At 37.3% G+C, this 18386-nt stretch overlaps 1 protein-coding gene across 2 annotated transcripts in view; it reads left to right on the forward strand.

The window, feature by feature from the left end:
• plxna1a (plexin A1a) overlaps positions 1-18386 on the forward strand; it is a 220124-nt gene that overhangs the window by 130053 nt on the left and 71685 nt on the right. For both annotated transcript variants that reach the window (XM_037976950.1, XM_017411304.3), the window contains exon 10: positions 12253-12453. In XM_037976950.1, the coding sequence (XP_037832878.1) occupies positions 12253-12453 (201 nt within the window). The remainder of the gene's footprint in view (positions 1-12252; positions 12454-18386) is intronic.

Genomic DNA, 18386 nt, shown 5'->3' on the forward strand with positions numbered 1-18386 from the left:
GTGAAAATGCAACTCACCCGCTAAGACAGGCCCCCGGTATGATCTGTCTTTCCTTCTCTTTGTCGTTTGTTGCATTGCTCTTGCAGTTGCTTTCCTATTTCATCACTTCTTTCTTTTTTCTGTCCTTTCCCCTTTTCCTTAAAATCACCCCTTTCATCCCACATATTCTCTGTCTTTTGCCCTCTTTCCTTTTTTTCGAGGAATCTCAACCTCCTTACTCTTGGTGGAAGACAGTAGGCCCATGATACATTGCTGTTGCACTGAGGTGTTAACTAGCAGCTTTGCAGTATTGTCTCATTAATTATCATTAGTAAGCTGTTTTAAGCTCCAGATGTACACAAGGTGAATATAGATACGTAGATCAGTGAAGGCTTTTGTGCTGCTAATTAGTGGATGCATCAGCTTGATAACCGAGCTGGTCAGATACTCATATGTTCCTATCGAATCACCAGACTGCTGTAGCATACAGGAGCTCAGATAAATGCATACGGTGATCAGACACAACATAAAAACTACTGACATGTGGACTTATTAACACTGATTGTCTCATGTAATGTTATGCAAAGAAAATGGGCATTTGGATCTTCTTTTACAGTTCTGCAGTTTGGCAGTCCAAACACAAAGAGTCATCCAAGCATTCTCACTAGCAGCATTTGGCTTTGGTGGCAGAACATTATGCTTGGCCACACAGCTTGAACTGCTTCAAGATGCCTTTAACTAATATGAGGAGTCCAAGACATTAGCCAAACCCCCAAAGTCTTCATGCCCTAGTTTGTTTTGTTATTCATAAGATGCCACTCTGCAAACCACAGGACCCAAAGGATACTAAATGACTGTACCAAACACCTCTAGACATCATGTGTCATCTGGACCTACTACCCTTGCTAGCCAGTTGAAATTAATGTTTCAGTTTATCTTTGATTAACAATAAGAAAACCGTATTATGAACATATTTCTGTAATGCTATAAGAAAGCCATGGATCTCACCAGCCATCTTACTTTGCGTATTTGATCTCTAGTCCACTGAGCTCTCTCTTCTTGTTAAATCGCTCCCTCATTCCCTCAACAAGTCAATTAGCAGGAGCCAGACACCCTCTCCTTTTGTCTTTCAGCTATGGGTGTCAGAGTTACAGCTGTCTCTTCATTGTTTCAGACTGCTGGAACTCAGGCTGTTGGTACACAGCTCTGAGTAGCCCAGCTCGGAGGCTCTGAAGCTGGAACTGGCACAGATCAAGCCTCCATTCTCCCTCTGGATCTCTCTGGCTGGGGGAACTGCTTGCCACCGATAGGCTCAGCTGTGTGTCTGTGTGTGTGTCCTTGTGTATGTATGCATATACATGTTAATTATTCAGAGTGTATTAAAGCTTAAAAATGCATCTCCAGATGCCTCTCTGATCATTGCCATGTTTAATGGAGAGAGACAGTTGATATGAGAGACGGAAGGTGGAGCATCTACATAAGGGGAGGAGTGTGGCAGTGCTCTAGTTGTTGGGGAAGAAGCACTTCTGCAATGACCACAATGATAAACTATGCACATGATTTATATAATTAAAAATAAACAAACTGAACATACCTTTAAGAACATTTTTCTTTAATAAATGCAAAAGCAGAGCTTTGTTATTTAATTCCTAGGGATCAAATGGACTAATGCCAGCTCTTATGAAGTCTGAGAAAGAATGTGCCTGAAGCTTATGTTCATTTAACAAAAGTACAAAAAGTAAAAGATAACATGAAAACATAGCTTGTTGTGTGATTAACTGTTCTCTCCCTCTTTGATGAGGTTCAAAGGTCTAAACAAGATTTGCTTTTAGTTAAAGTTGTCTCAGAATGCTCACTTTAATTGTCTCATTATGCTGGAAAGATGTCAGACTGGGCAGCACATTTGTCGAAATTGCTTAAGGGTAGTTTGTCAACAAGCTTAGTGAAATGGGATTGATTAAGTCTGTTGGCTGTTGGTAAATTTTGTAAAAAAGAAAAAAAAGACTGAAATAGCAGCTTAAGGAGAGTAAAAAAAAGTCACAAAAAAGTTGGAGGAAGTGTTTTGCATCTACGGTAAGATGAATTGAACACTTCTGGGTTGGAGGGAGCATCATTAACAAATAAAAAAAAGACCGTGCCTATTGATGAAAGCAGAGGAGGAGGCCGCTGTTTAACCATTCATGAGATGAAAGGATACTTGAGCATCGTGACACCACCCATGCCTCATATCTCCTTAGTATCTACTCAATAATTCCATATTATTATCTAATGTTATCGGCTCAGCGTAATTTTTTTCTTGAAGCTGGGCTGCTGAAAAACATTGGGTTATGTATCAGGTTTACATTGGATTGTTAAGGATTTGCTTCTGATTGCAGAGGACGAATCACAAGTATTTAAATGTCACTGATAATTAAACCAAACAGAATTTTAAGTTTCATTTCTTTTGTCATTCCTTCCGTTTTTATCTACATGTTTCATTGCAACTTATAGCAGGGCAAATTGTAAACTTAGTTGGGTAAACCTTCAAGAAACATTTATTAAGTTTACTGACCTTAACTTCTCCCCAATGCCACAGGCTTATTAAACTTAACCTTACCCTTGTGTTGTTCAAAGTTGGCAAGTAATCACTTGTGCAAAATTGGTTTTAAAAGTGTTTTGATGTTGCCCACATGTTTCATTGGGTAAATTAAATGACCATGAAACAGTTGATTGTTGTGAAGGAGAGCATTTAACAACAGTGTTGGTTTTCTTGTGTAATTTTTTTCTTGCTTAAGAATACCACAACTATTTCCTTCTAGTTGCATTGAGCTCATTCTTGTTTAAAACTGTTTAAACACTTCTTAATCAGAAAATTTATTCTTAATGCCTAAAATAAAGGAAACCTGTAATAAGAATTAGTACTCTCCAAATATGTTCTTGGTTTTGAAGATTTCTATACAACCAGGAGCATTTAACATCAGTGAGCTTAGAAGAATGATTGTGATTTAGTTTGTCTCTAAATAAAATACCTTTTTAGAGTGAGAAAAAAATGCAGTCATAAAAAAGTCATACAATCTGTCCACTTATATCCTTGTGTTACATATTCTGCCATATTGTTGTGCTGAATCGACTTTGTCATTAGTAAAGTTGTAAACCCCATTTGCAAAGTGTGGCATTATAGTTACTGCTTTAAGGGGCCAGAGTAAACTTCACTGACCAGTGGTGAGGGGTAGATTCTCAACAAAATCACAGCAAATACACTTCCTTTTTTTTCTTTAAACACAATTTATAAAAAAAAATTAGTTCTAAAGAAAAAATACAATTGTAGAAGTACAAGTCAAAAGACCTGTGTATGAAGTGTTTGAGAAATGAAATCCAACTGCCTTTTCTCCAAGGACTTAGAAATATTGATATTGTTCTAGTACTTGCAACAAAAAAAAAACCCAGTCTTGATTATTATCCTAACGTATTTTATATTATGAACTAAATTAAAATATTGCAGGGAAAAGCAACACACTTGCACTTAATTCTAGTTCTGTTTTCAGCTTATCCTAAAAAGCAGTGCACAATATTTTCGAATGTTTTATTTTTCTAAGAAAAGCAAAATCCAAATAATTAAACAACTTATACCTGAAGCTGTTCCATAAATTTAACTTTCTAAAATTGTCTTTTAATGTAGTAGAAAAAAATTATTCTTTTAAAAATATGCAAAATGTTTAAAGTAAACTTAAACTATATATTCTATGTCAAAATAAACAAAGTAAGTGAATCCACTTGGTCTGACTTACATTCTTAAAAAAAAGAGAAAAAAATAAGCAAAGTAAAATAAAAACTAAATAAAATTAAAATTCTTCAGATAGAGCCATAATGAAGTCGTATTTTATTACAAAATCAGTACTACAGCACATAATGACATGAAACCTTTATCTTTACAGCTTCAACCATCTTGCTTTCTATTCCGTACAGAAAAGGGCTGCAAGGAGTGGGTGGACACTCCAAAAGGCTTCCAGCACAGTTCAAAGTGCCTTTTATTGAAAAGAAGAGTTCCCAGTCTGCTGCAATCAAGTGTCTGCTCTCTTTCCACCTGAGACTACAACTAGGAGCTTGGTACATTTCAGCAACATAGATTTAAAAAAAAGTTTTCTTGTTGAAATGAAATAGAGAATGAATCACAAATTTAGAATACAAAATGAAAGATGCTTTGGAAATAAGAGCAAATACTTTAAACAGTAAGCTTGTCTCACAATACTGTAGTATTGTTTTATTTGGTATAATTTAAAGCTTTCTCATCAAGAATCTTTGGGGCCAAAAAACTCTTGTGTCCTTGATTATAAAAGTTGCATCACTGGCATTTTATGCTGACCTTGAAAGGTTAGCTGATTTTACATGGGTCACAGAAGTTTTTTTTTTTTTTTTCACTGGGTCATGAGTTAAAATGGGTTATGAGCCAGTTTTAGGATGGCTCCCATGCGAGAAGGAGCAGTTACTTTGTCATTTTCCACTATTAGCAGAAATTAATGTCCATCAGATTCTGATCCTGCAGTCTGAAACAAAGAGCACAGGACTGTTCTTAGACAAGAAGTTAAAAAGAATTTTGTTCACTGTCACAGATTCACTCTGCTACCCTCAGAGCCATACGCCCACACACACCCACAAACAGGTTTTAGAAGCAGCTATTGATCTGCTGGCTGATGCTTATCATCTACATCCTTCTCTTTGACCATCCAAACTTGATAGCATCCCAATAGATACACAATCACACTTGTCCATCAGAGATAGCAAACAGGGCACTGCCATTCTAATGGAGACATGTGATATGGAGTTTAGCATAGTCCGTTTAGTAGAGGTCCCAGAAGACATAGTATCTTTTTATGTTTCAAAAAACTGGTAATTTACCTGCAACACAGACACAACAGTTTTTACTACTATAACACAGGCCAAAAAAGGATGAAACCTGTTACCTTCCTAAGGATTATTAGTTAGCATTCTCCTATTTACTATTTTTTAAGTCTGCTTTTATAAGTATCATAAAACCTAATCCTTAGTTTATTTATGTTCAGATGTTTTTTTGTAGTTTTAGGAAAGGTTGGTAAACGAGCAGAAATATTCCATCAAACTATTCAAATAACACATTCAACAACCAGCAGTCACCACAGCCTCATGCTCACTCTCAGGATATTATAAACAGCTCTTATTACAGAAAGTGAAGGGATATGAATATAAACCAGGGGTGTTTTAGCACTGTGTTCCCTTTGAGGTAAATTTGTGAATAACAAAATTTTAGTAACAAATCACTGTGTCCAAAACAAAACAAGCAAGCATCAATAAAAAATGTAGGAAAAATATGAACATCTGCTAGTTTTGGAGGAGTAGGTGTTGACTTTTTCTAGGTAGAAATTTTACTTATGAGAAGATTTAATAACCCAGATTGGCAGACATTTTGATAATGTTTTCCTGCAGCATGCCAAATACAACATGAATGGCAAATCTCTTCAGCTGGTGTTGCAAAGCAACTTCCCTGACTTCAGCGTCTCCAAACTACTCCTGGCACAAAATTTAAAACTTTATTTTTTGTATGATAGAATGATATGTGACCCGTGCTACATTTTGGTGTGCAAAGTTTCTATGTTTAAGTGGGTAAACCTTCCTCTTGAAGACACTTTTGTAAATACTAACAAGCCAAACACAGGGACCAATGTGTCCACATCATTTATACATTGTATCTCACTAGCAAATAGTTCTTTACTCTAAAACGCTTTGTGAAAAATGCAAAAGGATAGTTATTATGGCTCCTTGTGTCGACAGAGAAACCTGGCTTCTTTGGCTGAAATGCCAAATGCTGATATGTAGCTGTGGTGTTCAAAGATGTCCAAATATTACATATCCCCTTGTAGACTGGGGTGTTCATTCTGCCTAATGTCAAGATTCTGGTGCTTGGGGCAGAAATAAACACACAAACCTTTTGTACTGTGTCTTATTCAATTTGTGGAATATTTAATGACTAAATAATTGTGTAACTCTTGCAATTCTAAAGACCAATCCCCATCTACTCCAATTGAAGCTTTACCAATGGGAACAGAATAAAACAGAAGGGAAAGAACAGAAGTTACAATATCAATCAGTATCAAGTGATGTGAAGGAAGTTCAGTGTAAAAAAACACAGGTATGAACATTAAGTAGAAATAAATTAAATTTGATGAATTTTATTTCCTGGGGAAGAGAACTATTTGGGCAAAAGAAACACAGTCTAATTAGGGTTTCTCAAAAAGACAGGAAATGGCCAAGGTATATGAACTTTGTTGACAAGTGAAAACATTCATTGTCATGTAAACCAGAAAATCTATGATTCACCTGTCAGACATTTTTACTGAAGGCCAATGTGGCACACAGGGGTGTTGCAGTGTGCTTGCAATGCTGAGAAATTTCAGTTTGTCTACATTTTCATTTGATCTGCATTTTGTAAATAGGCAGTCTTTGTAGTACTGGACTGAGAATACAACAAAAATATACTATGATGTTGATAAAAATTTCTATGACACATTTTCTATTTGATTTGTGGTAAACATTTTGTTATTTATTTTTATAACAGCCACTGCAAAATCCCAATTGTCTTTGTACTTTAATTTGAATCATGGGGCATCTAGGAGAAATTGTCTGATTGACCGTAGTGTTTTCTTGGTGCGGAAATGTTTAGGTAAAATATAGAATGAATAGTGAGATCTACTGGGGTGACTGTGTAATTCATTATACATCTGGTGTATGTGTGTGTTACTTCTTGTTGGATTTATTCTCTAAGAGTATAACTATATTAGCGTCTCAAACTGAGACATAGCAAAACAGATTATGTTTCTTTGTTCCTTCTGGCACATTTAGTCTTTCTATCAGGTCTTTTTCTTTTGTGTGTGTGGTTGTGGGTGGGTGTGTGCGTGTGTGGAAGAGCCCCGGTCAATGGGGTCTCGCCCCCTTCTTTCTGAAATGCTTCACTGGACTGTGACGCTAATCCCTTGGGACCATCCACGCTGTGGTGATCCCCCACAACACACACACAGACAAACACACACAGACTACCTCATCCATCATACTCTGAGGTTGTCTGTCCTTTTGTGAGGTGGCCTCATTGGTGACAACCATCAGCCAATGGAGGATTTCGTCTCATTTCTAACAACACTTAAGATGGAAAATCAACTGGAAGTCAAAGGAAAAAAGTAAATAAAATGCATGACAACCTTTTATGTGTCAGAGCTAAATGCAAATTAAACAAATGCCTTTTTCCCCTGCCTGTCATCTTTAACATGAATAAACTTGCTTCTTTGTTGTCTTTTACAGACAGATCCCCAGTGCAATTCTATAAACACACTCCTACTTCTGTGGATATAGTGCACATTTCTTATTATTTTTCTTCCCTGTCTTACAGCCACAGGATGTGGATAACAAAGTGGGGGGTAAGAGAAAGGAGAAGTGATTTAGGGCATGAAGGCTGTGGAGGAGAGGAAAAGTCAATATGAAAATGCAGCAGGGTGTCCTAGTCAGCTGGAGTTCATGACTGCAGGCATAGTCATGGTTAAATAAACCACAAGGCAGGTAGAGACCCGAGGGGGAGGGAAGATCAAATGTTAGGAACATCTGAACTGAGCAGAAGAGATTTAGATAGAAAAACATGTCTGTTTTAAACTAGTACATCTAAAGCTTTGTGTATTTTGTTGTGTAATCACTGACAGTATCATAAGTTAACTCTCCAAAACCGTTAAAAACCAACATCTTCAGTTGATAAAGAATTATTGTTTTTTTTAATTTACAAACGAAAGTTATATATAATTTTCTCAATGTTACAGAAAATGATAAATAACCTCACTGCTTTTGATCACTTTTATCATTTTAAATCTTTGTAGTTAGTGGAAAAAAAACTAAAACAAAAGAAACTGAGTAAGTAAACCAACACAAAGCCAACATCATTGATGTTTTGGTTTTACCATATAATCACAGGGTACATACTGGGATGTACCATGTATGTACCGAGTATGTACCTGGTACCTACGGGGACTGTATTATGAAGTGACTTGTTACCCAGTACTTAGCTTGTATGTATGTAGTAAGTACCAGATACTTACCCAGAATATACCCAGTCCATAGCAGGTATGTACATAGTGAACATAATTCACCTCTTTAAGGACACTGTAGACATTTTTTCACATACATGTGCTGAAGTTTACCCTGTAAGAAATTGTTTTATGTTTGGCCAACTGTTATTTTGACTTCCTTAGGAAATGAGGTGTGTTTCCGTATAAGAAAAATAATAGCTCTTTAGGCATTAAAACTGTAGGATTAGTATCACAAAAAAGAAAAAAAAACAGTAATGAGCCGATGCCTGGTTGCAGTATTTTAGTAAAGATCACTTGTTAAACAGAAACAACACTTCTGAAAATCTTTTTTTCTCAATCATCAATGTTTTACACATTAATACATCTTTTAACGGTCGGTAATACTGTATTTGCAGACATTATTGTCAATACATGAACCTTTTTCTACTATAAGTGCTCATTCTGTGGTTTTGTGGCATTTATTTCCTGCAGTGAAAAAAATGAATTTGTAGGCAGACATGCCAGAAAATGTGATTGTTTGAAGTTTTCTAATCTATTCAGGACATGAACTTTGTTTTCTTCTCCTGTTTTCCAATTCAACAACCTCAATGTGAATAACAGCTTTTGGGAAATCAAACATTTTCTAAACATATAATTAAGCTGTAGAGCAGAGTGTGTATATCTACAGACACTAAAAGAAGCCGATAGAAACCTAATAGAGATTTTACGCTGTTAGTGCGAAGCTGCAGCAGCAGCTCAGATTAATTTCTTTCTAAAGGTTTACCTTCCCCTTCTTTGATCACAGCATCTGTGTGTTTGGCCCCAAGGCTACTGTAAAACACTCCACAGGCCCGAGCACTGGTTTACTGCACAAAGCCAGAGGGCAAGATTTAGCTTTGGATTGGTGTCAGTGTGTGTGTGTTAGAGAGTGGGAGGCAGTGAATGTGTACATGTTTGTGTGTATATTATGCGTATTTTGGGCCTATCAAGCAAGTTGTAACATCTTGTGTGTCTACACAAACAAGCGTCTGCATTACTTATCAGGGAGTTAGTTTAGATAGATAAAGGCATGTATGACTTTTGTGCCTCGCTCTGTTGGGAACTTGACCTCTTCCACTCTCATCCTCCACTTTAATAAACAGGTGTATTGCTCCCAAGACCTTGCCTCCTCATATCCTCCCCTCCTTCCTTATCACTTCACCTCTCTCACTCTTTCCCATCTAGTGGTTTATTGCCACCCATCCTCTGGATCACTTTTTATCCCTGACTTATGGTGCAGTAAATTTAGATCCTAACAAGGCATTCCTCTAGATGATTTGCTTTCGTAGTTGTACAGAGAAGTAACCAGCAACCATGACTGGCAAGAATCCAGAAATGGATCTAAAGTAAATTCTTTCGAGAAAAAAATAGAGTATGAGGTGACAGTTTTTCCAGTAAAGAGCATCAAAAAGAATGTGAAAGTGAGAGCAAAGAGGAGTAAAAGGATGGTGCAGAGATTGTAAAAAGTGTGAGCAGCAAGAAGAGGAAATAAAAAGAGAGGAGAGAAAGGGAGGCATTAGAGGAATCCCCCAGGTAAAGGAGATTGTTGTGTCTCATTGTGTTGAACTGCTCCACTATCTGATGCAGACTCAGCTCTGACACCTGTCACCACTCCTAATGAAACAGCTCCCACAATCCTCTGCTCCTGAATCTTTTGTTCACTCTCTGCCTCCTTTGTGTGATTCTCTCGCTTTTTCTCTTATGGGTTTGTGCAGTTGTGTCTTTTGTACAATGTATGTAAGCCCTACATGAAGGATGCTTTGCATGTGTCTTTCAGCTTATGTGTGTGCGCTATTATGCCACTCAAAGGTATGCCATCCAGTGTTTCTCATTATGCCTGCGATGCATCTCTAATAAGGAAGAATGAGGCAAATGTGAAGTGGTCTCAACTTGTTTGTATGTTCGTCTGTGCATGTAGATGGCATCAGACAGGTGCACAATTGGAGCAGATGCTTGATTTTGGTAAACATTAACAATGACTGTTAACTCAAATTCTGAGAGCCAGTAAGGGGTTGCTTTTGATTGTGTTAGTGTTTCTTCTCACCTCTGTTTCTCAGCTCAGCAATGTAGACTTGGAAAGAGAAAAGCAAAGAATTGTGAAGCTGACAAAAAGAAAAGCTTTGAGTTCTATCGCATCGTTTTGAAGCTAAGTTCAAGTAAAATGTGTTCCATTCGGTGGTGTGACATTTAAATCAGTACAAGGGAGACGCTAGTGTGTTTGTGTGTTTTTAGCTACTCTAGATGTTTCCTCTCTCTTTTAATTCCATGGGATACTTTAAAAGATTGCATGGTCTTGCTTTCTTGGCTTCTTCAGTGTTGTTTTTCATATTAATCAAGGTTAGAATCAGTTTGTTAGCAGTCTGCCAGCACCCATGAATACTTTAAATTTTGACTGTCAGCCTCACTAACTAAATGTGTGCTTCGCTGAGCTTCCTGGCATTGATTTGATCTCTTATCAGTCTTCTGTTTCCTGATTACTTACTTCCTACTCTGTGAGGAAAAGGGAAAAAAAAATCTGTAGGACAGCTTGCATTTAATTCACAACGAGCTATTGTAGAGGGGAAAACTTAGTTACAATTGACGTAATCAAGTGTATTGTCAAAACATTTGTCAAAATGTGTTAAACTTGTTCTAAAGCTCTTAATAATTCTCTAATATCATAAGATTTTGTTTCCTTGAGCTTTATGCTAAAATTGCATAAAGCTCAAAAAAGTGTCTCAAATTTGTGGATGAACCAGGAATTTTGGGAGCCAGTGTATCTCCTCTCATTATCTCTGACATTACAGACTTTCTATAAGACTTGATGATAATTTAAATTGTCCACACATTTTCTTTTGTTCTGTATAATTTTTAAGTAAAGCACTAAATTACCTAAATCAAAGCTTAAGGTACTTTTATTATCCCCAAGGAGCAATTAATTTTACACCTGGCAGTAAAACATAACACACATACAAAACACATTAACAGTTAACATTTAAAAGGCTAATAGCAGATGATATAAAGTAATTTTTAAACTGGTTAATCAGCTTTTACATTGAAAGAAAAACGCTTAAATTCAGCACTCCCACAAAAGCTTTGAATCGTTTTAGAGATGTAAAGCCAACACACTTAGGATGCTGCTTTAGAAGGATAGAAAGCAGATAGGTGAATTGCATTTATAGAAGCTGATATAAACAGTTTGGAATATCAAATTCATTGTATAGTGTGTACACTGATGGAACATGAACTCGAGCTGACAGTTCTATAATAGTATTGTTTTTCTCCAGGCTCAATAAATGCTTGGGCATCTCAGTTTGCTTGAATTAATATAGTTCAAAGCTAGCGTTTTGGACTTTTTTTTTTTTCTTGGTTCAAAGGTAGTTATTGCAAAGTCATGAAGATTTGACAGTAGAAATTCATAAAGTAAAAAAGAAATTCACACAATACTTTTCTCACTTAGTTCAAGATAACCTTTTTTTTTTTTGGATGTCGTGCTAATGAATACCTTTAAAAGCAGACACAAAGTAGATGTTAAAATCACTGTACTTTATTGGCCTGTTACAGTATAATGGTGCTGTACTCTCCTAGGAAGTTTCCATATTCCGAAGAGATGCTGCGTCTGGCTTTCAATTTTGTGCACACAGACATAATAGGAACATTCTTTGGTGGGTTCTTTTGGGCCAAAACATGTCTAATATCCATAAAAGCCTCATTAATATGGGGAGGAGGTTGATTCCAAATTGGCTTGTACTCTCTTTAACGATTTACTGCTACATTCAATTTTCAGTGTTTAATAAAAAAGCAGAGTTGATCCTCATGAGTGTTGATAATTTGTAAGAGAGGGTTTTAGGCTAGTTGATGTCAGCAGAAGAACAAAGGGAGCTAAAATGCTTGTGGATTAGCGTCCAGTGTGGTAAAATGCAGTCAGGGAAGAAAAAGAAATGAAAAGAATTCAAAATAATGGACATAAGGGAACTGTTTTAGTTTAGAATGCCAAAGGCAAATTTAACCATTTCTAATTCACAATTTTGAGACTGAATAACAATTAAATGTTAGATTTAATTTTTTGGCACTTGCAGAAATATATTTTCTTTTGTTATTTCTCTCACACTTTGTTGAAAACATTTTGTCCGCACAGTATCACATCTCACTTTACCTGCTTTTCCTAAAGCTGTTCTTTTTTTTATTTCTTATCCAGGAGTGTCCACAGATTCTGCCCTCCACCCAGATCTATATTCCCGCTGGAGTAATGAGGCCGATCACGCTGTTGGCCCAGAATCTGCCCCAGCCTCAGTCCGGACAGAGAAACTACGAGTGCATCTTTCACATCCAGGGAAACACGCACAGCGTCCCTGCGCTGAGGTTTAACAGCTCGAGCATACAGTGTCAGAAGACCATGGTAAGAATAACAGCACACACATACTGCAGTGCACCACTTACCAGAAAGCCATACTGGTGCAGCGATTTGGAGGCTTCACAGCTGGTTAGTTGCAGTGTGAGACGTAGAAGCTGGCAGGCATAGGCTGCCGTGGCAAAGACTTAAAACTGAAGCATATGGCCACAGGGACTGACTGTCGCAAAGTCACTCTTTCCTCATTCCAGCTCCTGATTCCTGCCTTTCAGCTCTCACTCAGACTGTCACCACTAATGGTGAGCGACCAATTCAGAAATGCTAATTTCCTGAGCTCCAATCAGGATGTGAAGCAGGAGGGAGGCATTTTAACGATTCCAATTATGATTTAACTTATAGTATGATTAACATGCGAGGCGTACTCTGCAGGATTTGCTCGCAGCGATTGGTCAAACAGCCAATCCTAGCAGTAAAAAGGCAGCAGGAACTAATGTGTGGCTTTGGCAGCTTTGCCGAACCCCCCTTTACTTCAGCTTGTCACACACCTGTCAGTTGCTGCGGCTCATTTAACTGACTTCTGCATCACCATTAGTTCACATTGCTGATTTGCGACCACTTGCTGTTTTTGAACTATACTGAGGTTCCCTACAAAGGAAATTGAGCGCCAGCAGTGTGATCCTTGAATGCTTTATACCTCTGATGTTGGACGGGGACTCAAAAAACAGTTCAGGGGCATATTACTGAAGTTGATTTCCAGATCATAATGATGGCTCCTACAGATCTTTTGTGCTTTAGAAATGTAAATTGTGCATATTTAGCCACTTGTGTTTCTGTAATTGCTTCACGCAAGTGATTGTGCTTTTAGATTTGACTTTTGGGGTTGTTATTACAGGTTTTTTTTTTTCCAGATTAGTCCTTAATGACATGGCTGCTCTAAAGCCTTTTGAATATTGAATGAGCTGTAAAAACACTAAGTGCTGCACATAAAGCTGAATATTTAAATATTATAGTTCTAAAGGAATTCTGCCCCTTACTCTCATTACTTTGAATGACATTTCTGTTCTGCAGGCATAGTGAGTCATAGATATGCTGTGAGTTTTTTACTTTCTTCGCTAGCAATAATATTGAACTATAAAAAGAGCGGATAAAAAGCATATATTTGTGTGTATATATATTTTTAATATATAAAATATGTAAATTGGTTGTCTTAGTTGGGGTTTGAGTGTGTTTTGAAAACCTTCCACATCTCAAAAACTAACATTACAGTTGAAGCAGTGTGCAGTTTTTCATTCCCAGAGTTATAATAGATTCATTACTACACCTCTACTACTGTTGTGAATTGCTGATGCTGGAGGACAGAGATCTTCCTCTGCAAAACTCAGACAAAACCAAATGAATTACACACGCACATACACACACATTTATTACTTTATTTCTCAGTGCAATTCAATGTTTTGTAAAATTCCAATGATATCTCTGCAGGAGTCAAGGAAAATAGAAAATCCACAGGTCTCAGCACAACTTTGCAGCTGCAATTGAGCTAGACGTTGGAGGCTGAGCTGTGTGTTTGCTCCATGCCTACATGTGCACATCCGTATGGCGTTAGGTGGAGTGAGCTTTCTCTCTCACCCCCCTGCCTATCTGCTCGTCAGGTGGGACTGTGATAGGATCCAATTAAGGGAGCTGTAGATAAAATGATGATGAATTGCAAGGAAGTCAAAGACTGACAGACACAAACAAATACACACACACACACACACACTCACATACACAGACGGACATGCATAGAAAAGCACGGCAAATGCAAAACGAAGGAAGAAAAAAGCTAAACTGAGCCAAAGAGGCGATAAGGGAATTAGGGGGCTGATGATGACAATGCAAATAAAGAGTGTGATAGAAGAAAGAGAAAAAGAGAAGAATAAGTTAAAAAACATAGTAAGCTCAACAAGAAGACTGGGGGAAAAAAAGGAAGAAAAACAGATGGAGAAGAAATGTTTTTTTTGGAAACAAAAAAGAAAACCGTGATCCATAAAAATGTGGAACTACTGAGTTTAAAACAGAGCAGCAGAGGGTGGGACATTTGAGAGAATAGGGATTCTTTAGAAAGTTGTTCAGCCATGCAATGTTAGTTTGACACTTAATAAATACTTGTTCCCCAGACTCTTTAGAATGATTTCTGCATATTTAGCTGACAACTTCTCCATTATGGGTACCATCTTTGTTATATCTGGTGCTGATTTATTGTGTTATGTATGGTAAAGTGAAAACCAGCTACAAAAATAGGTTGAAGATTTGTGGTGATGGGAATGGAGGAAAACAAAATGATGAAGTTAGAAATGCATCAGAAGGCACTACAATTAACTATCATCTTCAAAATAAAACTTCACAGTGCTGCGGGTGACCATCATCTTCACACAATGTCAGTGAGTCCATTTAAAGTAGAACTAGTCATAAAGTTAATCCCAAAAAAAAGAGATCAGTACAGCTTTAATATATTCACACTAGCATGATGTTTTATGTGTTTGTGTGTGTGTATGTGTGTATATGTTTGTGTGTGTATATACACGAACACACCTTCTCTTTTCTAACAACTTTATATAAAGGAAAAATGTGTGTACAAAGGTAATAACAAATACAGAGGATCAATGAATGAGGATCCATATGTGATTGTGAACCTGCACACAGGCTACTATTGTATTCAGTATTCTCAGCGGGGAGGTGTGTGTATATGTATCACGGCTGGCTGTGACTTGGGGAGCAGAGGGTAATAAATCACAGGGAAAATTAGCCAACAGTAGATGTACACTCATCCATTCAATCTTACTGTCTCTTTGTGCATTATTTAGCTCCTCACCAAACACTGAAACATTGAACTTGCAAACTCAAATACACCAGGGATCTGCAATATGCATTGGTGCAGACTGGAACATTCACAACATGTGCACACTCTCGGGCACATGCAGACTGGATGCAAGCAAGCTGCAGGAATACCTACTGTTTTTTCTGTTTTTTCCTCTTGGATAAACACACACACTCTCACACATATACACATCCTCTCCAGGGGTTTGGAAGCCCAACATGAAGCAGACATATGGAGATTCTCCACATGATCCTCTTCCTAATCATGTGGAGCAGACGGAGACTGTAGCGTCAGCAACGACCAGGAATCTGCTTTACATGATTTATTACACTGACACACATTTGCTTCTATATGTGTGTGTGTTTGTGTGTGTTAACTTCCTGCTATAAGTCCATGCATCTGGCATACTTCTGAGCAGCGCAGCCAATTCTGGGCAGATAAATGTATTTGTGTATGTGTGCATGGTCCAGAAATTTATCTAGAGTGAAGACGACTCCAAACATTTCCAAACAGGACACAAATAGGATACGAGAATACTTATAACACCCAGACAGTACCTGTGCAGTACAGTATTCAAACATTTTCTTCTGCATAACTCTGTTTATAGAAGCTTTTTTTTTTTTTGTTCCAGTACAGTAATGGCTGTTTTACCTCCTAACTCCTGAAGAAAAAGAAAATATTGTCATATAAGTAATTGTTTTAACTTCCCTAATTGTTTAGAAAATAATAATATAATTATATATATATATATTGACCTATTTGTGTAGATGTATATAGTAAATGCAACACACAAAATTTAAATTTGTTCTTTGTAAATAAGTAATGCAATAAGAGGTTTATATGTACAAAATTAGGATTAATGGATTAAAGTATCAAAAGAAAATATATAACTTTAGAGAATTTACAGTTTAACTGTAGACTTGTGTGTTAAGTGGTATCTTTTTTAACAAATGGTGATTGTGTAGCAAGATTTAACTGCTTAATATGTTATGGAGGTGCCTGATAATAATAATACATTAAGTGATGATTTTATAGTAATAGTAATAAGATTTTAAAAAGATGTAATACGATTTTAACATGTAATCATAGCTGTGCCAGAAACAGTCTTTTAAATATTACAAAACCGTGATTATTCAGAAGTTTTAAGTAGCTTTTCACTGTGGTACAGTGAGCTCATTGATGCATGACTTTAAGTTTGGTGGTCCTAAAACTGGAATAGGGACCATTGCATCCATTTCAGAAGCTGTGATATTTGTTTACTTCATGGAAAAAGCCAGCAATGAGAATTATGTTTCCACAGTTGTTAGTTTTGCAAAACCCTACTGATTTCAGGTAAAATAAATTGAAATGGGGAACTTGTATACTGAGAATATGTGCCCTAGTAGTGTATTTTTAACAGACTCTGGTATCCTTCAACATGACTAATTACATGGGGATGACCTGCACATGGACGCGGAAGAACACTCACACACTCTAATACACGCGCAAACACACACACACAAAGCCCTGCGTTTTTTGCGTTTTCCCCCCTCGCTAGCCAGCTGCTCTGTTTTGTTAACATCGGCGGTTTTTAAGTTCTTCAGACACTCCAGCATATAAGCGCATGCACACACACACACACACACACTCACACCAGCTATATCTATTCATACAATCCATGGAGACATGTGGTCCATGGAGACGATTCATGTAGCGAGAGAATAAACGAGTGCAGGAGCAGATAACGAATGAACCTGAGCCAGGCTGCTGTGTTACTGTAATGAGGCCAGGGACGGCTTTGTGCTCACCTTGTACTTTTTACACCTCCTCCTTCACTATTCTTTTTTCCCCTCCTGTCACCCTCCCTCTCATGTCCTCTTTGCCATCCCCCTTTTCTCCACCTCTCTTCCCCAATATCTCCTCGTGGTTAAATTCTGCCTCCTCTTGCTGTCATTGTGCTCTTCTCTTCACTTTCTACGTTTTTTTTCTCTTGCAGTGGTCATCCTGTACTGGCTCTCTCCTCTTTTCTAGCTTTTCCTCATCACTGTCATTCTTCTATACCAGCTAATCCCTTCTCGTTTCCTAATACTTCCCCTCTCACTTCCCCTTATCTACTCTTGGGCTGTCCTCCATTTACATCCATACAACTTTTTTAAGGCATCTTTGTCCCATCTTGTTTCCTCTCCTCCCTTCTCCTCCCTAGGGGGGCCACACTATGAGTTGTCTCAGGTAGATTAATTACATGCAGTGACATAAAAGAGCTGGCCAGAGGCTTCATTAATGAGTCTGATTACTCATATCCAGCAGCTTTGGGTGCTCAGGGAGGGAAGTCAGGACAGTAGGCCAGCAGAGATGTGTCTCGGTAGGGGCGAGCAAGTTTTTTTACCAACACGGTTCCACCTACAGTGTGTTTGACACCACTTTAAGAACAAAGAATACTGAATGTCACTGATTTGACTAAGCTGGTTGGTGTGTTTGCTAACAAAAAACAAAATACTACAGTGACAACAAATAAAACCCATAACTGGTTAATTTGCAAAGTAATGAATAATTGAGTTAATCTGCAGGCCAGAAACTTGAACATCTATTTTTTTTTTTTTTAGAGAAGCACAAAACATCAAAGACAAAGATTAAACCCAAAGTTGGATGGCTAAGACCTCAAAGCAAAGCAAAGCTATATGAAAGGTTGGAAATGTTACAATATAAAAATAAAACATGTTAGTTGGGGTATGATTGTCAGGTGGAATTGCTTGCAATTAAATGGAGCTTAAATGGATTACTGGACATATTTTTTTCCTACAGGGCATATGCTCATTAGTTAGATCACAAGTCGTTGACTTAATGTATTGATTTAGCCAAACTCCTCCCAATATTATGTGAGGTATGAAGGGAATAAGAAGTGTAAAGTTCAGATTATTTGTATGACTCTACATGAAGAGTTCCTTTTTGAATGTTAAAGACTAACACTCATTCTGTATAGTCACAGAAAAGAGAAAATATCTTCTTTTTTTCTGAACAGGATAAAAAGACAAAACACAGACTGGGTGATTTGTTTTCGAGAAAACAATGCCTTCCCATTTTAAACTGAACCCTGAGTGAAAAATATTTTTCAAAAGTCAGAGTAATAACAGTGACTGAGTAA

This window comes from Kryptolebias marmoratus, linkage group LG8 (assembly GCF_001649575.2).
Source record: "Kryptolebias marmoratus isolate JLee-2015 linkage group LG8, ASM164957v2, whole genome shotgun sequence".
NCBI classification, from domain to species: Eukaryota; Metazoa; Chordata; class Actinopteri; order Cyprinodontiformes; family Rivulidae; genus Kryptolebias; species Kryptolebias marmoratus.